This window comes from Zootoca vivipara, chromosome 16 (assembly GCF_963506605.1).
Source record: "Zootoca vivipara chromosome 16, rZooViv1.1, whole genome shotgun sequence".
In the NCBI taxonomy this organism is placed as follows: Eukaryota; Metazoa; Chordata; class Lepidosauria; order Squamata; family Lacertidae; genus Zootoca; species Zootoca vivipara.
The window spans coordinates 28,485,302-28,508,878 of record NC_083291.1 but is presented as its reverse complement, the minus strand read 5'-3'; the positions used below and the strand labels follow the sequence as shown (position 1 = coordinate 28,508,878).

Sequence of the window (23,577 nt, the reverse complement as noted above, 5' to 3'; positions counted from 1 at the left end):
GCCGTTCACAATTATTATTAATTTTGGTGCTCTATAACATTTTAAATGATGACAGGGAAGCTGTCTATGCCTCTTAAGGAGGCTGTTATCCATTCGTTCCCCAGGGGATCTTTGAGTGTTGATAACCCAGTAAATCACGGTCCAGTATCTGAGCTCTCGTTTCCAAGCAACATAATTGAGCATAGGGTTGCTTAGCAACTCCAGGCATACCTAGATGATAAAAACATTCTTAATCTTTTTTTAGCTTGGCTTTTGCTTAGGCTCGGAGTACAAAACTGTTTTAGTGGTCTTATTAAACGATCTTCGTATGCAGATCAACAAGAGAAACTGCACCATCTCCAGAACTGTTGAGGCAATAGGTTATTGGGTACTGTTAAAGCAGTGGCACAAACCAGTGGCCACGGGAGAACCTGACCCACAATGACTTCGCCAAGGACTGGCAGCCAATTAAATGTCTTAGGACTGAACTACAAAAGCAGCAGAATGAGGCAACAGAATGGACTGTACCACTTCGGAATATAATGGGGGTGTGCATGTGTCACGTTTTTTAATGTTTCCCTACATGAGAAAGCTCACTGCAAACAGAAGAAAAGCCCCTTAGCAAGGAAATGGCTGGGCTATAACCTTTCTCCCTCATGTGCCATATAAAACACAGGGTCATTAAAAATGGTATCCTCCACTTGCAGTATGAAGTGATAGTCTGTTATCCCACCTTGATATTCAACCTCTGCAGTGACAGGGGTGAGTAACCGTTGTCCCTACAAACATTGGATTCCAACAACATTAGGAGAGCCACTGGTTTCCTATTTCCATGCTATGTGTTTAGACCTCATCCCAGTCAATTAATCAAATGCATTTTAATTGACAAATGATTATTAATTACAATTAAGTGATCAGCAATTAATTAGATGTACAAAACTGGCATATGGATAAGGAAAAAAGTATTTTTTCTTCAGAATTATAATGACACAATTATAATTCTGCAACAGAACAAAGAGATTCCCTCCCGCATAAAATAGAAGAGGGAATGTCTTTTTTTTTTGTTATTGCTTTTACTTTGCAAAGTGCTTTGGGATTCACTTGAATGGAAAGCAGCATATAAATTCAACAAATAAAACAAATCACTCTAAAATGGGACCCGTCACCCTTATTTTTTTCTAACAACTTGTATCAAAGATAAATAGAAAACCTAATGCTCGAGTAATCTTTTTAAATGATAAAATATTCTTAATTGATCCAACTAATTTATTGGTAGCACAAGTCTATACATGTCTATGCAGTAGAAAGTCCCACTGAGTTCAAAACTATTTTTTAATAAAAAAAGGTAAATGGGTTAATATTTTATGTACACAGATTTTTAAAATACATTTTATTAAATAAATAAATCCAACTGCTTCTGTGATCGTGCAACCGATTTCCACTTGCACAGTGAGACTTTTCCTTCCTCCCATTTCCACTGCAGCCCCACACCTGCACTCCTCCCTTCAAAAAAAAAAATGTGGTCCGGAAAGTCCCACAACCCTCCAGATCAGAGTTTGGGTGTGTATGAAGGGCCTGCAGCAGGGAGGATGGGAAAACCCATGGCTGAAATGGAAATCTGTTTTTGTGACCCTGGAGATCACCCACTGTGGCTAAACTTTCACTGCGCCCTCGTGGGTCACTCTGAAAGGAAGCCACGCCAGTGAGTCTTTCCCTCCATTGCTATTCCATATTATGTATGGAAGAGGCCTAACACTATATCCCCAACTACCCTACCCTTTCCCACTTATCCAAGAGAACAACAGTCTTGGTTCTTAATTGTTCCAAGTTAGGGTGGCTAAAGAAAATTAAGAAAAGCAAGCTAAAGCAATCCAGAAAACATTATGGTGATCAAAGCAGATCTTGAGTGGCCTGGATATTACCGGTACCTCTTCTTTATTTATTACATTTTTTTTCAACCTGTGGTGGACCCAGACAGGAGTGTTTTGATCAATTTCACTTGTGACCTTTCTTTTATCACTTTATCTTCTATCACTCCTTTACGAGCTTTGCACCCATAACTCATTATGACTAATTATGTTTTAAAATATATATATCCCGCCTAGTTTTCCAATGAAATAGGAGACGCAAGCAGGGCCCTATAAAATGCTGTCTGAGGCAATTGCTTCATTTCCCCTCTCGAGTGGGCTGGCGCTGTCCAACAGACAGAGAACGTCGAGGTCAACAGAACTGCATATATGGGGAAGACGAAAGTCCTGGCTGTTTCCCCCTCTATCTGTTGTTGTTTCCTCTTCTCTCCTCCACTACTGTTAATTCCCCCTACTCTTCCCAGCCCCAAAATTTAGGGAAAATAAGCTGAGATTTCAGTTGGCTTCAGCTCCCTCTACATATTGCTGTCAAGAGCCTTCAGAATTCTCAACAGGAAAATTATCATGAAAAATGATCTGGAAGAGGGGAAATGGATGAGGAAAGGCAGGCTGCACAGGTGCCTATTCCCTATATGTTTGATTTTTATCTCCTCCAGCAATGCCTATTGGTGGGGGAGTTACCCAGACTGCCACTATAGTTCTGGGAGACCTGCCAACATGGCTCTCTCAAGTTACTCTAGTATATACATCGCTAGGGAAGTATTATTCTGCTATCCGCTCCTACTATCCACTGGGACAAAGCTACAAAGAGCTGTCTCACGCTGGCCCTGCATTCTAATGTTATCTGAAGCCGGAATTGTTCGTGGAATAAACAAATATTTCGCAGGGAGTCAAAAGAGGATCTGTTAAGTTAGCAGAGTGCCGAGGTCCACAGCTCCTGTGACAGATGCAAGAGGACTTCTCACAGCAAAAAGCAGAAGAGAAAGGCAAAGACGACGGTGGCTTCACTGGCTGTTACTACATACTTACCTTGTTTAAGCTACGCGCAGCACTGTCTTTTCCACCAGGCGTCAAGTTTCGGAGCTGCACGTCCAACAAACCCACCAACTGATCCATGGCGCGAACCGAGTAGGTAATGTCTCCGGCATTCAGGTGGCTTTTCGTTTGCTCGGCAAGTTCTCTAGCAACGTTGGCAGCTGTCTCTCCTGATTTCAACTACGGTTCAAAGAATGCGAGAAAGTGTCAAGATATTTCACTGCCTCGGCTAAAAACCGAGTTTGCACTCTCATATCTAGGAGGAGGTCTGGGATCGTGACAGCTTCACAATAGCAACATTTGCCTAGAGCTTTCATGTGCTTGAAGTGCTTCACATACATTATCTGGTTGTAATCTTTACAACAGCCCTGTAAAGTCAGTCAGTATTATTACCCCCCATTTAGCACATTCATGCGTGTGTGTGCTTAGAGGCTTAAGGCCACAAAGTGAGTTCAGGACAGAAACAAGATTCAAACCAAGGACTTCCCGATTCACAGCTCAGTTGTATTTATGTAACAAAGCATCATAACAGGCTTTAGTTGTATATGCAAATGTTCTTCATTAATGCTCTGTATCAGTGCTTTCCAAAACTTGGTCCTCCACTTGTAGTTGTTGTTTTTTTGGACTACAACTCCCATCACCTCTAGCTAGCAAAACCAGTAGTCAGGGATGATGTGAGTTGTAGTCCGACAACACCTGGAGAGCCAAGTTTGGAAAACGCTGATCTATTTCAATGTCTTGAATTATAAAATAAATTCTGAAAAATTCTAAATCTTCTACAAGCTATACCCAAAGATGTCATCCTCATCTCAGTTAGCTGCTTTTCTTGGGACTATCATGAATTAACCAACAACAACAACAACAACAACAACAACAACATACCTTACTCAGCCTCCCTTACAGCAAAATCCTACACATGTCTATTCAGAAGCACCATTTAATTCTGGTAGATTTACTACCAGGTAAGTATATATAGAATTAAAGCCTCATTACCTCTTTATGCATAAATACCCTCCCTCTTCAGTCATTTTGAGAATGTATTTTTATCTTTTTGGATTATGCCTTTTGTGTTTGTTCTTTCTCATTGCCAAGACTGAAGATGATCCAACAGGCAGGAACTGCTTTTTAATTTCTCCATTAAAGGAGGATGTCTTTGATTAAAGGAGGACGCCTGTTGATATTCATAAATCAGCACTAGTAGTGAAACTTCACAGTAGATCGAGGCACAACATGGTGGCAATTCGTCTTTATTTTTCTTCTCTCGATACTAGCCTGATGTGCAATTACAAAACTGAAAGGATGGTTTTGAGCATTAGTGCTTAGAACCACCTTATGGGGGAAAATATCTATATCAGAGGATCTCAATCCTGCTCCTGCGTCTCTCCACCAGGCATAGGGCAGGGTCTGACAGACTACAAAAAGACTGCTGCTGCCCAGCAGAGAATACTGTTTACATTCCTTTAAACTGCTTTTTAATGTGTGTGTTTTAATTTTTAAAAATTGTTTAAAACCCTTTTTATGTGGGGTTATTTTTTGGGGGGTAGGGGTAGCAATCACAGCTCTAAACACCAGATTTTTTTAGGACATATGTTTTGTGAAAACAGTGACTCTCCCTGGAGACTATTCTTAATTATTTGTGAAACAAATGTTCGTTTTGAAATAGGTGCAGGAAGCGGATATCACAGGACTCATCTACACAGCTGCAAATAAAAGGTTTTAAATGTGTTCAAAGTGCAATATACAAATGTGACACTAGATGGCAACAGTGACCTACGCAAAATTCAACTTATTTTTCAAAAACGTTTTTTTAAAAACAATTTTCACAGCGGTTTTTAATAATGTTGTGTAGATTCCACCACAGTTATTTTAGAAAAGACCTGCACAGGACTTCAGAACCCCCTAGATAAGCAGTGGGCAGAAATCATTTTACATAGCCCATGGGGTATTCCTGATTGTTTTGGATGCTTCACCACAGAAACAAGCTAGAAAGAAGAGGAGTTTGTATTCACCATGTATGCGACAGAAAGTTGGACCCTGAATAATCTCTACAATTGTGTAGCTGCCACAATTGAAAAACACATTTGACTAGATTTTTTAAAGCTTAATGGGAAAATATGTACTTCAAGCACCTAGAAGAGTCATTTTCAAACTGGATGACTCAAAAAGCCTTTGACACATATCCCTGACAAACCAGAGCACTAAAGTGACAACATTTATCACAACCTTTGGGAGTTTCTCTTTTCAGCACTGCCATTTGGGATCACAAGTACATCCGAAACCTTTCAAAGAAAGGACTTCTTAAGAGTTCTAAAAGGATTCATTGATGAAACCTTAATACATGGCACATCACTGGAAGATCAAGACCAGATGTTGGCCATCAACTTGAATCAAATCCATGAATCCAGTCTCAAGCTAAACAAGGATAAATGCTTTTTTTTTTGGTTTTGTTTCCAAGATGAAATAAAGTTTTTTTGGCAGATAATCACACAACATGAGACAAAGCCATGCCCAGAGAAAACAAATTGTTATCTTCTTGTGTAAATGCCACCCCAGCGCTAAGAGCACTGATTAACCCCATTGCCTTCTGGGTATAGTTAACACTCTCAAACTAGGTCAATATTTCCAGGACATTTCCACAAAGTCAAAGCCACTACACCTACTACTGAAATACCATGCTCTAATTTGGCGGTCCAGATCTGAAGTCTGCTTTTAAGAGGATATATATGATAACCAGCAGACTTCACTATGAGAACTACCTTATTTACTAGGAACATGCATTCCACCCCACCCCACCCCACCCCAAATTTGATGAAGAAAATAACCGACACACCCCAGCTACTGTCCCAGGACAAAAATAAAACACTCAGATCCATGTTCTGTTCAGGCTGAACACAGACTACTTAAAAGAAAACAACGACTCAGATTTGTAAACATAAATACAAGTACACCCAGTGTATGGCTCCACCCTCTCTGCCACCATTTTGGCTCTTGCTCCATTTGGTATATTTTGGAGTTCCAGTAAAAACAAATTAGATCACACAATGCTGAACTTTTCATCCCTGAACTAATACATTCTAAGCAGTTATCTGTTGATGGATCATCTATTCCTAATTTATGAAATCATGTGTTACATCAGCCACCACTAAAATGCATATGCGAGGGACTGATTGTTTGACGCAGTATCAGGCAGCTTCACAAAAACTACAAAACTCTAGTTTTAATTTGGCAATTCATTAAGAAGGGCTAAAAATGTGTCTTGTGCTATGCTAAAGCCATTTCCCATCCCAGGGGAGATGATGTTGTGGGATGGGAGCAAGCCCTCTCCACATGCATGGGGCGGGATAGACCTTGTGCCATTGGTTGGTCCTCAGCAGCGTCAACCCAAGGCTGTCCAATCCGGATGGTCCAGGGGCGTGGCACGGGCTATTTAAACTGCCCATGACCGAGGACATGTTCTTTTTCTCCCTGCTCTGTCTGTTCTCCCGCCCCTGCTCCCTTAGGTTAGGCTCTTTATCTCCCGACCTTGCTATGGACTTTGGTTGGTCACCTGTTTTTTAACGGGGGCCTGGTAGGAATTTTTTCCACTTGGCAAATTGATACCAGCCAGTTGGTTTTTCGCCTACCTCGTAGCAATTCGTCACAACTTTGTAAGGTTTGGCAGTTAGGCATTGGAGTATTAGGTTGAAGGTGAGAGGAGGTAGTGGCCATCACCTTCCCCTCCTATTTCAAGGGTATTCCATTAAAGGAATCCGAGGGGCGTGGTCCCGTCCAAAGCCCCAAATAGGGGGCTAGGGCCATGGCACGACCCCTAGCGGTGACCCTGGGGGAGTTCCTAGTTGATGTGCATCAGCAGGGCTCCCCCTTCTGGTGGTTAACCCTTCCAAGACTCCTGCAGACAGGCAGGATTCAGATATAGTCGTGTGGTTTCCAGTGCCTAAGCTAATACCACTCACATTCTGTAACCAATAAAGTTGTGGCCTTTTTCGCCCATTAACCTAAAATACTGTTTCATTCCTGGGAGGGAGGGTTTGGGACCTTGCCAGGCAATTCAGAATGCAGGCAGTGGCTCACATGATGAAATGGATTTATAAAGCAATTCTGTACCCACACAAAACTAGAAGCCTTCCAACCTAGCCTTTTCCCCAACACCCTCGTTTTCTAAGTGTAGGAAGGTGTGTATCAACCATGGGTGGCAAGGTAGTTGTGGCTGGAGTCGTACACCTGACTTCCTGACACAAAGCATGGCTGCCACTTACACGGGAAAGCCGTGTGGCAAGGAAGGGTCAGTGCAGTGTGGGTGCAACGGCAGGAACGTCAGATTGGCTCTGCTGCTGTACTTGGGCTGACGCCGAGCTCCTCACAGATCCCTCATAGCTCCACAACTCAAGGGAAAGAGAGAAAGGAAATGCAAAACCAAACCAAACCCTATTCTGATTGAGACTGAGAGGTGTGGAAACAGAAAATGAAAAAGCACTGGTTCTTTTTTTGAAAGTATGTCAATATAGTGCTATCGACATACACTTCCCACAATCTCCATCACATCTAAATTCATGACAAATAGGAAGAGGTTTAAAGCAATAATTTTTAAAAATTCCTAGAAGATAGGAACTGCTGCCCCTACCATATAGTAAGGATGGGAGTGAGATTAAATATTATTTGAGCCTATCACAAATAGCATACGGACATAGCCTCAATTTTCAGTGATTTATCATCTTCTCAATTGGGTCATAACGAATGTATGAGTAAGACAGTCAAAATGGAAGTTATTGGATATGAAGATGGGGCAAAGCTAAAACCTTTTCATTCAAATATTAAAGGGTATCGTTCATGAAAAGCCAACCTAGAGTCCAAAAACTTTAATAATGCAAATAGATCTGGAGTGTAATGCATTAGGATTTACAGGAAATTATGTGACCCCCCTACTAATCTGATACCCTTGAATCAGGATTCTGAACAAGAGATATGAAGTGCATTTTGCCATTTGGACTGCTGAAAAGGCATCAGTTTTCAGCTTGAAATGCAGCATACTACTTTGGCAGTCTGATGCACTGCGGTAGAAAATTCAAAGAGCCTCTGACCGAATAAATGCTTCTCTCCCAAGGGATCATATAGCTTTGTCAGCTTGCACCCTTTGTGTTGGAGACTCATAGGCAGAAAATGTCCAAAGAACTATTGGTATGCCCTTTCTTGGATTGGGAGGAAGCCTTGATAGGCCTGGAGAAGCCATTAATAAGGAATACTGTACATAGTGCAGCAACGAACAATAAATTGAATTAAAGACTAAGTGTATGCAAAGTAAGCACAGTGGCCATTCACAACATCGGTAGCTGGAGATCACAATCCAGGATTGTTGTTTTTTAAAGCAGATTTTCAGACTGCACAAATCTCCCATCAGACATACCACACTAATTAAAAGAAAAATCTGAACACAAAGCATGCTTTGCTCCTTGCTTATACCTGTATCAGTGGTGATTTCTAGTCACTAGTTCTTATTGATTATATAGTGACAGTTCAGTTATGAATCTGTCTTAGCTCAGTAACAACCAAAAAAAGAGTCGGAATCGGAATTTTAAAGGATGCAATGAAACATTATCTGTCCAATGAGGAAGGTACAGAAGATGCGGTTTAGGCTAAAAAGAAGGCATTTTTAATATGGTTTGAGAAGTTTGTTGTAATGATGGAAATTGAGCATATTCTACACACATATGATTTGTGTAATGCTGTCCCTGACACTGCCTGTCATTTAAGTGTTTAATAAACGCATACACCTAAATGTGTCTCATCTCCCCATTTTTCAAACTGTACATTATCAGCTTTCCAACTGCACATCCCCCCCCCCTCAATTTCACATCTTGTGTCCAACAGCACACTAAAAAAGAACTTTTTTTCACAAACATCCTAGGATTTGCTAGGTAGGTGTTAATTAACATAGTAAATCTAGGATGATGTGAACTTTTTGCATTTTGCAGCCACTTGCCTCCACTGCTATACATATGCACCTGCCAGCTGAAGTTAACACTCCATGAATCTGAAGAGGAGAACTCTAGTCCATGAACGCTTATGCCATAATAAACATGTGCCAAGGCTTCCCCCCCCCCCAGCCAGAACTCTCTGGAACTCTGTTCCGGCATCTCTCAGGTGGGTGCCATTGCCATTAAAAGAGAACAAGGGAGGTGTTTATAGTGAGTTCCAGCACTTCTTTTTCTAGAAAAAAATGTTACGCCATACAACATTTATTGTTTTTTCTGTTGACCGTTACTCATTTAGAAAGTGAGCATATTGTGATCACCTATTACAAGGAAAGGGATTCCATACTTCTTTGGAAAGCAGCTTAAATAATTTTAGAAATGGGGAAAAAATACCATATCTTATATTCAGGAAATGATATGATCTTGATATAGAAGAGCAAGGTAAATCATTTTACATGGTAGGAGATAATACAACCAAGAATTATAAAATATAGCTTGGATCCAACATCAACAGTTTCTTCTTTTTAAAAAAGAAAGTGCACCATCAATTAAAAGTTTATTTTTGTGCGTTTATTGCTACTTATTTTAAAGCGATTTTTATATTAGTCTGACTCTCTTAATTTTAAACTGCTTTGGAAATTATTTCTTTTCAGCTCAGATAACTTCCAAAGCTGAATAAAAAGCACCTTAAAACTGACATAGAGATTCAAATATCTTACAAACATAAATGCCTCAAATAAAGATGCACAAAGTTAAAAGCATTCATGTAGTAAACAAATGATCAATACTGACTGGGAATATTGATAACACCGTGTGCTGATATGCCTCCATCTTGGCAGTGGAAATGTTGGAGGGGCACAGCGCCACCACTTGCCTTGCCACTGCATCCTGCGCCATGGGCGGGGCCAGTCCCGCTTCCTGATGTCATGTGAATTCAGGTGATTGACGGTTGGGTGGCCCACAGGGTAACTGGCCACTTCTAGATCCAGCCCCCTGGCTGGATCAATTATCCTACCACTGATGTACACAATTAGGCATCAAAATAGGGTCTTCTTGAGAAGATGTCAAAAATTATAATATTTTGAAGACTCCCTCCCCCTGCTATTTTGAAACCTGCTTCTTGACTAGCACCTTACATATGGGTAAGTATGTACTGCAATTTATCCTCTCTTTTTTCACATCAGTCTGTCATCATATGCTCACTGCTCCCCTTTCTATAGCCAAGTCTCCGGATTTCTTGCATTTACAGTGGTGCCTGGCTAGACGAATTTAATTCGTTCCACAGGTCTTTTCTTATAACGAAAAATTTGTCTAGCGAATCCCATAGGAATGCATTGAATTTTTTTTTGAATTTTTTTTGCCCATAGGAACGCATTAATTGAATTTCAATGCATTCCTATGGGAAACCGCGATTCGCTAGATGAATTTTTCGTAAAACGAATTCGTCTAGCGAGGCAACCTCCACTAGAAAAAACCTTTCGTTAAGCGGAAATTTCATTAAGCAGGGCATTTGTTAAGCGAGGCACCACTGTACTTTAGATCTGGGAGATGCAAGGCAATGCTATGATTTTTGGTTCAGTCGCAGCAGAACCATATTTTTATATGAATACAACACAGCAGGAATGGGAGCATAAGATATGAACACAAGGGCATGCCAGATAAAAGCAAAACATTACCTTTTGCGTGATATGGTTGACCCAAAGTGAAGAGCAGTTGCTAAGATCTGGCCCTTGAGGATCCCAGATCCCGCCAGGAGCAAGGCACAGGAATGTTGAAACACCTATAATGACAAAGATATGAGACACCATACATTTTACCTGCCCCTTGAAGTACTGATCAGTCAGTTGTTTCAAAAGAATTTTTTCCCTCAATGTAAAGATTAATTTCTGGGTGGTAAAAGTCTTCTAATGCATGGAGTAGTCTGTGCAGTGAATTTGCCCAAATCCTGAACTGAAATAGTCCACTTCACAGAGTTTTTGGGGCTTGTTTGGGATCTCTCTGAATCACCCCAAAATGAAGTAGGGGCCACCAATGCAATCAGGGTGCTTCAGAGATTCAGATATGGAAAAATAAGTGTCTGCAAAAACTGAAATATTCTTCCTCAAGCTTGCCAAAAAAGGAAAATAACTGGGTTGAGGAGAGGGAGAGCATTTTCTTGTGACTGAATGGCCCTCATTCAAGGCTCCAATACTTTGGCCACCTCATGAGAAGAGAAGACTCCCTGGAAAAGACCCTGATGCTGGGAAAGATTGAGGGCACAAGGAGAAGGGGACGACAGAGGACAAGATGGTTGGACAGTGTTCTCGAAGCCACCAACATGAGTCTGACCAACTGTGGGAGGCAGTGGAAGGCAGGAGTGCCTAGCGTGCTCTGGTCCATGGGGTCATAAAGAGTCGGACACGACTAAACGACTAAACAACAACAAGCCCTCATTCATCCTTTTGTGGGATTAGATGGTTAATGTCAGAGAAGGTTGCGGCTACTCATGAGTAAAGACGCCCAGCATAAGAGCCTGGGGACCCCAAAATGCCACCCCCTTGCCCTACGGGTGCGGGCACGCCTCAATTTAGGTGTCGGGGAAATGGACGCCCTGTGTCCGATGGCTGTGTCCCCCCCTAGCCGATGGCTGTGTCCCCCCCTAGCTCTCCCTCAGAGCAGCGCCAGGGCTCTCTGTAGCATATGAGAGCCCTCTCTCCACTCTGCTCACTTCCTCAATTCTCTCCTCCGACTCGCTACTGGTGCTGACGCTGGGTGATCAGCTGGTGAAAATGATGCGCGAGATCCCCTGACAGTTAGGAAATTGATTTTAAGCTACCATTCTACATTGGATGAAACAGGAAACTGCAGTTGATGAAACCAGGATTGGCACACTGAAGTTGTCACATGAAGGAGAAAGGGAAGGGAAAGGGGGAGCATGAACTGTCCATCAGAAGTAACCCATCGCTATTATATGTTGCTGTGAGAACTTCATGTTACACTACGGAGCAGCATACAAATCTTGTTAATAAATAAATCACTTCCTATTAAAGTGATTCTCAGACACGTGATCATCCCAATCGGAACCGAGTCTCATACTGTATAAAACCATCCACTCTGCGAAGGACAGGTGTTTTCCTTCCAGCAGTATACAATGGACCATTCTGCCCCTGTTACCATTTCTAATAATACCACATTCTCAACAACATTTTGTGGGAAGCCAAGGAACACATGCAAAGGACGAGCAGGGCACTGATTAAATAAACAAAACCGCAACCAGCAAAACTTGTGCGGATGGCTTAACACGGCAGAGAAGTAACTTTGTTTTATGAGCTCACCTACAGTGCCCCTCGGGCACGGCTGCTTGGCCACTTGTCCTTGCCGGGTCTTAAACCATGTGATCTCACGGGCTTCCACAGTCTCACAGCTCTCTGCCCCTATTGCAGGCAGCTGGGAAGCCGCAGGCGGCAGGTGTGTCGTCATTTCATTCGGGGCGTCCAAGCCCGGGGAAGGTGTCGTTGTGCTCTTGTTCCTTCTGCCCAAAGCTGCAGCAGTGGTGGTCCGTGCAGTGCTGCCGGTAGTTAGTCGGGGAGTAGTGCTCGTGGTAGTCCCACCCAAACCTGACGCTCCAGCCGTTGATGCTGCCAACAAAAAGCAAGAACAAGTTAAGAGGGAGGGAATGACAGCTTCTTAGGAATCTAACATATGGTTACCGGATTTTTTCCAATGAATCCGGGGACACTTTTTTTTTTTGAAGCTGAGTAGCAACAGGGAGTCAGTAGTGGGGATGGTGAGGCAAAAGACCCTGGGCCCAAGCACACATGCACATTGTATAAAGGTGCAAAGCCCTTCTTTTGCACCCTGTGAAACATAAACACGCAGAGTTTTTAAAAAAACCTGGGCAACGGCGCGCTGCCTGCCCATGACTCCCGAGCCTTCCCCGATCTCCTGCCCCCTTTCCCCTTTGTTTGGGGGAGGCTCAGGAGTCACGGGTGGGCGGCTGTTGCCCACGAGGGGCGCAAGGATTGCGGTTTCTCTGCCAGGCAAGGTGCAAAGCCCTTCTTTTGCACCCTGTGAAACATAATTGCACAGGGTTTTTTTTTTTAAAAAAAACTGGGCAACGGTCGGCCAGCTGCGACTCCTGAGCCTTCCCCAATCAGTCAAAACAAAGGGGGCAGGGGGCAAGAGATCTGTACTGGCGGACGTCCCCGGTTCCCCTTTGGCAGTGGCGGCTGCAGTGGCAGCCTCAGCAGCCCGGAGCCAGCCTGGTAGCGCAGTTGGCTCTGGCTGGCTCAGGAGCTGCTCATTGCCCACTGCCGTGGCACCCGCCATTTTTCCTCTCCGGAAGTCCCCATATGATGTGTTGCGCACAATACACATCATATGGGGACTTCCGGAGAGGAAAAATGGCGGGCGTCATGGCAGCGAGCAGCTGAGGCTGCTGCTGCCACGTTTTCCGGGGACAGATTTGCAAATCTGGGGACTGTTCCCAGAAACGTCTGGTAACCCTAATCCAGGCATCCCCAAACTGCGGCCCCTCCAGATGTTTTGGCCTACAACTCCCATGATCCCTAGCTAACAGGACCAGTGGTCAGGGATGATGGGAATTGTAGTCCAAAACATCTGGGGGGCCGAAGTTTGGGGGTGCCTACGCCTAATCTAACAACCTCTTGTTAAAACTGCTTCTATATTGAGACTATGTGTAACATGTGAAGTAGGCCCTGGGAGTATGAACTGGCCTATGTCTAAGGCTGGGTGAAATATCATCCCAAACTAGTTTGAAGTCCATATTGTGATATCGGTTTCATATTTTTTGACCTGGCAATATATTGTGAATTTTGTGTGTGTGTGTGTCACAGTGGCCGGAGTGGACTACTTCAGAGTAACGACGCTACGCAGCTCTGCATTTTATTCTTTTATTGGTGCTGCGTATTTACAGTGCTCAAGTCATTGCTATTTACACGGAGCGATGTTGTCAGTCGGTTTCAGAACCTCCTAATGGCTTTTGGCGCGTCTTTCTCCAACACAAAAGCTTTGGCAGACCCATCCTCTTGCCCCTCCTCTTCCTGCGTAATTCTGGAGTTGGAGGGATGGGTCTTCCCCCCTTGCTTGCCCCTTCCTGTCCCACCTGGGACCCTGGCTCCTCTACCTTGCCTGAGCCTCGGACACGACTTCCTGCTTCCCCACTGGAATCGGAACTCTCCCTGCTTTCCCCTTTGCTCGGGGACGGGCTTGAACTCAGGAGGGGAGGGACTTCGCGATATCCCCTGTCCCTCACATCCACCCCCCTCCCAAGCTCTCCTTCACCCCTCCCCAGGCCCCCCCCATGTGTCGGTGACGACTGGAAGCCTAAGAACTCAGTGCTCTCCGAGCCCGTTGGTGTGAATACCTCCCCCCAGTCCTGCGAGCCCCCCCCTTCCGCCTGGGCGGACGGGAATCCCAAAAAGTCCGTGGCGTCAGAGCTGGTGGGGGTAAAAACGTTCTGCCAATCTGCTCCTTCCTCTGACTGGGTGGATCTCGGTGACACCCATACCTCATCCTCTGGTTCCTCAAACTCCGCTTCCCAGCGCCATGGTGAGCTGCTCTCCCGTGCCTCCTCCTCCTCCCCCTCCCTTTCCATGTGCCAGGGCTTGGGTCTGTGGGGAAAGAGGGCGTGAAATTCTTCCACCAAGAATTCCTCCTGTATCTGAGTGGCTGGGACCCATTCATTCTGGGACGGTGGAGCATCCTCCCATGCCATGAGGTACTCCAGTCCCCCCACCCCCCACCTTGAATCCAGGATGGCCGTGGCCTCATTGAGTTGCTCCCTGCCTTCCCTCTCCCCCCCTCCCTCGGGGGTTTGTTCGCTGTCTCGGAGCCTGCTGCTTTCCCTGTACGGCGACAGCAGCGATCTATGAAACACTGGATGCACCCTCATGTCCTCTGGCAGTGCCAGCCTGTATGCCACCGGGTTTACCTGTTGCGTGACTGTGAAGGGGCCCAGCCTTTTGGGTGCCAGCTTTTTGCACCTCCCTCTGGTGGGAAGGCCCTCCGAGGACAACCACACCTTGTCCCCCACCCTGATGACCTCCCCTTGTCGCCTGTGGCGATCTGCCCCCTTTTTGTACGCTTCCTTGGCCCTCTCCAAGTGTTCTCTGAGCTGCTGGTGCACCGTCTCCAGTTCCTCTGCCCAATCCTCAGCCTGTGGGCCCTCCTCCTCCTCCTCCTCCCTCTCCCTCTCTGGGAAAGATCTGAGGTCGCGCCCGTAATTGGCCTTAAAGGGCGACACCCCTGTGGAGACGTGCACTGCATTGTTGTAGGCAAATTCTGCTAGTGGCAAGCGATCCACCCAGTCCGTTTGCCGCTGGCTGACGTAGCATCTCAGGTACTGCTGCAGAATGGCGTTGACCCTCTCCGCTTGTCCGTTGGTCTGCGGGTGTCTAGCCGTCGACAAGCTGACCTCCACCTGCAGGAGGTTCATGAGCCGCCGCCAGAACCTGGAAACAAATTGGCGGCCACGATCCGAAATAACCCTTAAAGGTAATCCATGCAGTCTGAAAATGTGATCAACAAACAGTTTGGCTGTCTCTTCTGCCGAGACTGCCCTGGCACACGGTATAAAGTGACACATTTTGGACATAAGGTCCACCACCACCAACACTGCAGTCTTACCCCTGGACGAAGGCAGATCTGTGATGAAGTCCATGGACACCACTTCCCACGGCCTGTGTGGTGTGGCTAAGGGCTCCAGCAACCCTGGTGGCGCTGCTCTGACCACCTTCGCCCGCTGGCAGGTGGTGCAGCCCCTTACATAGTCTCGAACATCTTCCCGCACCCCTGGCCACCAGAAGTGTCTCATGACTAGGTGAGCGGTTTTGTCCCTTCCAAAATGCCCCGCTGTAGGGTTGTCGTGCATCTGCTTGAGGACCGTACGTCGAAGCTGGGTGGTGGGTAGGTACAGCGCACCCTTGTAGAAAAGCAGCCCTCTGCGTTCTGCAAAGTCTTTTGCCTGCTCCCTCCCCCCTCTCAGTTCTCTGAAGATGCGGTTGGCAAATTCATCCGCTGCCGTCAGTGCTGTGAGTTCTGCCTCGCTCACCACAGCTGCTCCGCAGGACCATGTCGACGGGGGGAAAATGTGCCTTGGGGCTGGTGGCGCCTCCTCCTCCATGTACTCTGGCTTGCGGGAGAGGGCATCCGCCCTGACATTCTGCTCCCCCGGGATGTAGTGGATGGAGAAGTTGAAGTTCGAGAAGAACTCTGCCCACCGTATCTGCCGCTGGTTGAGCACCCTGGCAGTTCTCCAGAACTCCAGGTTCTTGTGGTCTGTGCACACCTGGATGGGGTGCTTTGCGCCCACCAGGAAGTGTCGCCAGTGCTGGAACGCAGCGTAGATCGCAAGAAGTTCCCTATCAAACACTGTGTAGTTGCGTTCAGGCTGTGTCAGCTTCCTGGAGAAGAAGGCACAGGGTCTCCACTCCCTGTTGGCGTCCAGTTGCAACAAAATTGCGCCCACAGCTTTTTCAGAAGCATCTGTCTCAATGCGTAGGGGCGCGTCCTGCACCACATGGAACAGGTTTTGGTCTGAGGCGAACACTCTCTTGAGGCTTTCGAACGCTGCTTGCGCCTCTGGTGTCCACTTGAACTTCTGCTTGCCTCTCAGGCAGTCCGTGATGGGAGCCGTAACGCGAGAGAAGTTCTTGATGAACTTCCTGTAGAAGTTAGCGAAGCCTAGTAGGCGTTGGGCATCTTTGCGCGTCCTGGGGCTGTGCCAGTCCAGGATGGCCTGCACCTTGTCCTTGTCCATCGCCAGCCCCTTGTCTGACAGCTTGTAGCCCAGGAAGTCCACCTCTTTGGTGTGAAACTTGCACTTCTCCAGCTTCACATACAGGTGGTGCTCCTTCAGGCGTTGCAACACCTCTCTGACATCTTTCACATGCTGCACTGGGTCATTCGAGTAGATAAGGATGTCATCTAGGAAGACCAAGCATTTCCTGAAGAGGAGGGACCCCAGGACGTGGTGCATGAAGGCCTGGAAGCATGCTGAGCCCCCTTGCAAACCGAAGGGCATCACCAGATATTCAAAAGAGCCCAGAGGCGTGAACATCGTGGTTTTCCATTCATCTCCTTCCCGGATCCTGATCAAGTTGTACGCCCCCCTTAGGTCCAGCTTGGTGAAAATCTTGCCCCTGCGTGCCGCTGTCAGGAGATCATCCACTCTGGGCATGGGGAAAGCCACGGGCTCTGTCACCGAATTCAGCCGTCTAAAGTCCACCACAAGACGGCGCTGTTGCGTGTCTTTCTTGTCCACCCAGAAGACCGGGCTGCCCCCTGCTGCCTTGCTTTCCCTTATGAACCCCCGCTTGAGGTTCTTGTCGATGAAAGCGCGCAGATCCTCCAGCTCCTGGTCTGACATGGCGTACAGCTTGGCTGGGGGTATCGTTGCCCCTGGCACCAGGTTGATCTGGCAGTCAAAAGGCCTGTGCGGGGGTAGGTGGTCGGACTCCGCTTCGCTGAAGACCTCCTGCAGGTCCCAGTACTGCTTGGGTATTGCCTCACCCCCTTTGATATGCATGGTGGCCACCGTGGCTATCGGAGGCCCCTCCCCTGGTTGGTGCTGCATGCAATGTTCCAGACAAAAGTCTGACCCAAACGTGATGCACCTCTGGTGCCAACTGATGGAGGGGTCGTGGCGCGCCAGCCAGCTCATGCCCAAGACGATGGGGGGGTCTGAGATGGTGGTGACGTTGAACGCCAGTGTCTCTGAGTGCCTTCCCACCGTCATTCTCATGGGGGGGGTTTGATGTGTGATGGCCCCTCCCAGCAGCTCCCTGCCGTCAATGGTTGCTACGTGCAGAGGAAAATCCAACTGCAAAAGCTGGATTTGGTGCTCTTCTGCAAAGCTTCTCGAGAAGAAGTTGGCGGACGCCCCACTGTCAATTAAGGCGAGGACCGTCAGGGGATAGCCATTTGGGAGCGTTAGCGTCACTTCTAGAACCACTCCTGCTCTGGGAGGGGTGGGCTGGCTCTGCACCTCTCTGTGCGGGTGGGCGGGCTGGGGCTGTTGTCTGCTGACTGTGCCTGGCTGCTGCCCCTTGTCTCCTGCAGCCAGGCTTTCCCGTTTCCCTGCTGTGGTGCTGCGTCAGTGGGGGAGGGCACCACCGTTCCCGCCTTTCCTTGCCACTCCCTGCGATGTGGGCAGTCTCTGACGAGATGCTGGGGTGAGTTGCAGAGAAAGCAATTCCCGCCCCTTCCCTCCTTGCGTCTTGGCGCCGCTGGGGTTTGAAAAGCCCGCGCGCGCGCGCTATCAATCTGCATGGGCTCCTGGTCCTGGCTGGCTCCAGGCGTGGCCTGAAAGGGTTGTTGAGGGAGTGGCTTCTCCTGCGACCGTGGGAACCAAGCCCGCTTTGCGCGCGTCGCTTGCTTGTCGTTCCACCGGGATTCCTGCCTCACCCCCACCGCCAGAGCTGCTTTGCTCAGCTGATCCATAGTACTGGGCTTTGGACTTCTCGAGAGTTCATCCTTCACCTCCTCGCTCAAACCCAAGTAAAACGCAGCTTGCATGGGAGGCGAATCCAAAACCCACCCCAGTCTGTGCACCAGCATGGTGAATTTCGCCCAATATGCGCGAACTGTCATATTTCCTTGGCGTAAATTATGCAGTTCCTCCTTAGTCTGGTCCAAATGACTATCGGACGAATACATCGTCCTCAAACCTTCTAGAAATTGTTGGACATTTTTCATGCAAGGATTCTTGGTTGCGATTAATGGTCTTAGCCACTCCCTGGCTGCTCCGGTGAGATGTTCCACAATAAACGCTACTCTGTGCTCATCATCGGGGAACTCATTCTGGTGCAGCTCAAGAGCATACACGATCTCAGTCTCAAAGCCCTGAAACTCCTTCGGGTCTCCATTGAACTTGCTTACAAGGGTCCCTGCTCTCCTTCCTGGCAGCACTTGGACTTGGGGAGCCCCTCCCGCCTTGTTTTTCTCTGCATCCAGCTTGTTTTGGAGGTCTACCGCCACCGCCCTTAAATGCTGCTCTTTTTCCTGGAGCTCTCTCACCTGTTCCGCAAGTTGTAGCCGGTCGTCCTGGACCTTCTTAGTCTCCTCTTTAGCTGCCTTCAATTCTCCCTGCGCCTGCAGCGACAGCTGTTGCAGTTCTAGCTGGGCTTGCTCAGCGATCTGCCGCCACTTCTCCGCCTCGGACACGCTCATCCCGGCAACTCCGAAGTAGCCCAAAAATGATTAGGAGGTTGCTGTCACAGTGGCCGGAGTGGACTACTTCAGAGTAACGACGCTACGCAGCTCTGCATTTTATTCTTTTATTGGTGCTGCGTATTTACAGTGCTCAAGTCATTGCTATTTACACGGAGCGATGTTGTCAGTCGGTTTCAGAACCTCCTAATGGCTTTTGGCGCGTCTTTCTCCAACACAAAAGCTTTGGCAGACCCATCCTCTTGCCCCTCCTCTTCCTGCGTAATTCTGGAGTTGGAGGGATGGGTCTTCCCCCCTTGCTTGCCCCTTCCTGTCCCACCTGGGACCCTGGCTCCTCTACCTTGCCTGAGCCTCGGACACGACTTCCTGCTTCCCCACTGGAATCGGAACTCTCCCTGCTTTCCCCTTTGCTCGGGGACGGGCTTGAACTCAGGAGGGGAGGGACTTCGCGATATCCCCTGTCCCTCACAGTGTGCTATGCAAAAATTACTTTGTGGGAAAAACTGTGAAGCCAGACAATGCTTCTCTTGATTCCTGCAGCTCACCCCTGCCTCATGCAGGGAGCAGTGAATCACAAGAGCAGGCGCTGGCAAGCATCATGTTGTGGGGGAAAACGAGAAGCCAGCCAATGCCTCTACATTGCTCCATCCTTATTTCAGATATTGTGATCTATTGGTATAACGTGATGTTTAGCTGGTGATATATCGAAATGATGAAAACCAGATACAGTGGTACCTCTACTTACAAATAACTCTACTTACGAATGTTTCTACTTACGAATGGAGCTCCGTCCGCCATCTTGGATGCGGTTTAGATAGGATTTTTCTACTTACGAATTTTTTAGATAGGGTTGCTTCTACTTACGAATTTTTTGTCCCAATGCATTCCTATGGGATTCGACTTACAATTTTTTTCGACTTATAAATGTGCATTCGGAACACATTAAATTCGTAAGTAGAGGTACCACTGTACTGCCCAGCCCTACTTGTCTTGGCAGAGCTTCACTGAATGCTGGAGTACTCTCCCTGCAGCCAGTCACAGAATACTTCCCCTACAGCACACTTGTGAAGGACAAAACCACTCAAGTGACATTTGTGCCACCTCCTTTCTTGCCTCGTGGCAAATCTTAGGGACCTTCCAGCCAGTACAAACGGCCTGTTCCTTATCATAAGCAACAAGGAGAATTTTCAAGGGAATCTGAAGAGAAGCCAGCGTCATGTTCCTTATTCCATGCATACAAACTTCAGCAGACACCATCTACTGGCATGCATCACTTCATTTTGCATTTGGAGACCCACGGTCCACACTTTAGGGTGGAAAATCCTGCAGCGTTTATAACAGTGGAGGGAATCTGTAGTCCTCCAAATGTTCCCCGACTACAACTCACATCATCCCTGACAATTTGCCATGTTGACTGAGGCCGATGGCAGTTGGAGGCAGGTTCTCCACCTCTGCTGTGAAAGGAACCTTTCCCTGCTGTTGAGACACACTATCTTGTCAGATCATCCCAGGAAGATGTTCTCAGGGCAGCGTTGCCATCACCTTCCCTATAGATTTTAAATACGAAGTTGGACAGGCACCTGTTGCCACCTTATATAAGGTGTCCTGATTTAGACAAGGGGGGGTTGTTGGGTTCAGATCAATGGAATCCAACTACATTGATCAATATGCCAATCTTGGGAGCAGCACAGTGGGAATGAGTGAGCCTCTACTACAACCACCATAAAATGATTACCAGAGCCTTAAGGAATGTACAAAATCTGTGCAGGATAGTAGATTAGTTTCATTAAAGAAAAAAATGGCTTGAAGCATAACTCAAAAATCAATTTTATGAAGACCACAAGATACATGATCATACTAACTGCACGTGCTTTAAATTTCACTTACTCATTTATGTGATTTGAAACCGGCTTAATTGGTTAGTTAGAAAAGAACAAGGCACCTGATTCATTTACATATAAATGGTTTTTCACTCTGGCTGCAACTATGATTAAATGCTAACCTGAGCAAACTTATTTGACATTCTATATAGCACAGAATACAAATCTGCCAGCCAGGTCAAAAGCAAACAGTTAAATTCAGGGTAGAGCAGCCTAGGCAGTTCCGGATACTACATGGGGCATTTCATTATCCTTACACTATTATCACAATTTTACTATGCTTAGCTATATTAATGGTTTGGATCTAAAGTTAAATCATTAATATAACTAAGCATGGCAAAATTGTAAATAGGTTTATTAAAACAGATGCAGGTGGACGTTTTAAAACAATTTAAAGACCTAAGTAAAATGTTACTTCTGTTTCAGAAAATTATTTTGTGATTTTGATGGAACTACCAGTAAATGATTTTTATAAAAGGCATTTCTAGGATTCTCAGCAGAACACTCTGATTCAATTTCTTACCATTCCTCCTACATATATTCAAAGGGATATATATTCAAAGATAAACTCAGCAACCAAAAGCACCAACCTAATCAAATGACCAACATGCTGATTCAATATTTCAAAGTGGAAAAAAGAATATATGCACATTGGGGATTGTGCACAGAAAATTGGCTGTCACATAAAATTTAGTTATATTCACCAGTCTCCTAAAATGTGTCTGTGCCACTCTAAAAGATAGCATGTCCTCTTATGTTGGGTGGTTTGTTTTCCCTTTTCTTCTTTCTTGGTAATTTCAAGAAATGCTTTTGTGTTACAACAACATTTGCAAAACCTCTCTGCAATTTAAATGATTGCCATTCATATTGGAAGTGTAGAAAGGATGTGGTCACATAAATCTCCTGCGAAACATATCAGACTGCAAGCTTTCATCAGGATTGGTTTAAGCCAGCCATCACCAACCTGGTGCTCTCTCCAGATGTTTTGGACTGCAAACACCAATAGCACCATGTTGGCAAAGGCTGGTTTAGGTAATAATAATAACAACAACAACAACAACAACAACAACAACAACAACAATAATAATATATTATTTATACCCCGCCCACCTGGCTGGGTTTCCCCAGCCACTCTGGGCGGCGTCCAGAAGGATTCACTCTCCTTGTATAGGCACCGAGGAAACAAGAAACTCTTCCATCCACCTTCTGAACATGCCATTTCATAGAACTGTAGAGTTGGAAGGAACTAAGAGTCACTAGTCCAACCCCCTGCAATGCAGGAATCTCAGCTAAAGCACCCATGACAGATAACCAAACTCTGCTTAAATACCTCCAAGGAAGGAGAGTCCACCACCTCCAGAGGAAGACTGTTCCACTGTCGAACAGCTCTGACTGTCAAAAAGTTTTTCCTAATGTTTAGTCAGAATCTTCTTTCTTATAACCTGAAGCCATTGGTTTGAGTCCTTTCCTCCAGAGTAGGAGAAAACAAGCTTGTTCCTTCTTCCATGTGACAGCCCTTGAGATATTTGAAGATGGTTATCATATCTCCTCTCAGTCTCCAGACTGAACATACCCAGCTCCTTCAACCATTCCTCATAAGTCTAGGTTTCCAGACCCTTGATTATCTTGGCTGCCCTCCTCTGCACATATTCTAGCTTGTCAACGTCCTTCCTAAATTGTGGTGGCCAGAGTTGGACACAATATTCCTGCATTTCCTGGCTTCTTACTCTTTCCCACAGAATAGTAAACAAGGCAAAGTCCAAGCGTATCCTAGGAGCTGCAAGACCACTCATGTGACTGGCCACAAGAATCACAAAATCTCTGCCAACAGCTGTATGTCTGCAGTGCCCTGCCTTACAGCCAAAGTGGATTTGGTTAGGAAATGCTTAAAGAGAAACCAATATTCCTTGCAGTATTATGCAGCAATACTTTTCTAAAGCAATAGAGTAATTATACACATAAGATCTGGGATGACAAGGAATAAGCTATCCAAGATATTACTCCTTTTGGTACCACTATCAGTACCTGCCCACTCAACCACTTTAGATGTGCGGAATTGGCACTTTTACAAGTACTGCATAATGTTTGCTCTGCACTTTCAAGAAATTGACCTTTCAGGTTGGCAGAACATAAGCTCTGGAACTCCTTGTCCATTGATATTAGGCAGGTATCTTCACTGTGTTGTTTTCAGTGCTTTTTTTTGTTGTAGCAAGTATACCCAGGCATGTAATTTGGACACGATGTTTTAGTAAGTAAAAATGTTTCCAAATTGCTGGTTTTATTTCACATTTTTTAGCCAACTTGTTTTTAATGTTTGCTTTTATTAGTATTTTTACTTAATATTGTAAACCACTTAAAGGTATTTTGTTCTAGTAAGCAATATACACATTAAACAACCCAAGTACAGTGGAAGCTCGGTTTATGAACACCTCAGTTTACGAATTTTCGGTTTACGAACGCCACGGACCCATCTGGAACGGATTAATTCACTTTCCATTACTTTCAATGGGAAAGTTCGCTTCAGTTTATGAACGCTTCAGTTTATGAACAGACTTCCGGAACCAATTGTGTTCATAAACCGAGGTACCACTGTAGTTGAATGCCAAAATGGAGCACCAAGGAATGTGAGAGAGCTATCGGCACTCTTGGGGAAAACCAGAGGTTCAATCCTTGACC

The 23,577-nt window shown here is 46.0% G+C and overlaps 1 protein-coding gene across 10 annotated transcripts in view; it reads right to left on the bottom strand.

The window, feature by feature from the left end:
* The window catches only part of ADGRL3 (adhesion G protein-coupled receptor L3), a 504,270-nt gene that overhangs the window by 136,117 nt on the left and 344,576 nt on the right, over positions 1–23,577 (bottom strand). For all 10 annotated transcript variants that reach the window (XM_035097281.2, XM_060268958.1, XM_060268959.1 and 7 more), the window contains exons 8-10: positions 12,166–12,468; positions 10,528–10,631; positions 2,877–3,062 (exon numbers count right to left, since the gene is read on the bottom strand). In XM_035097281.2, the coding sequence (XP_034953172.2) occupies positions 2,877–3,062; positions 10,528–10,631; positions 12,166–12,468 (593 nt within the window). The remainder of the gene's footprint in view (positions 1–2,876; positions 3,063–10,527; positions 10,632–12,165; positions 12,469–23,577) is intronic.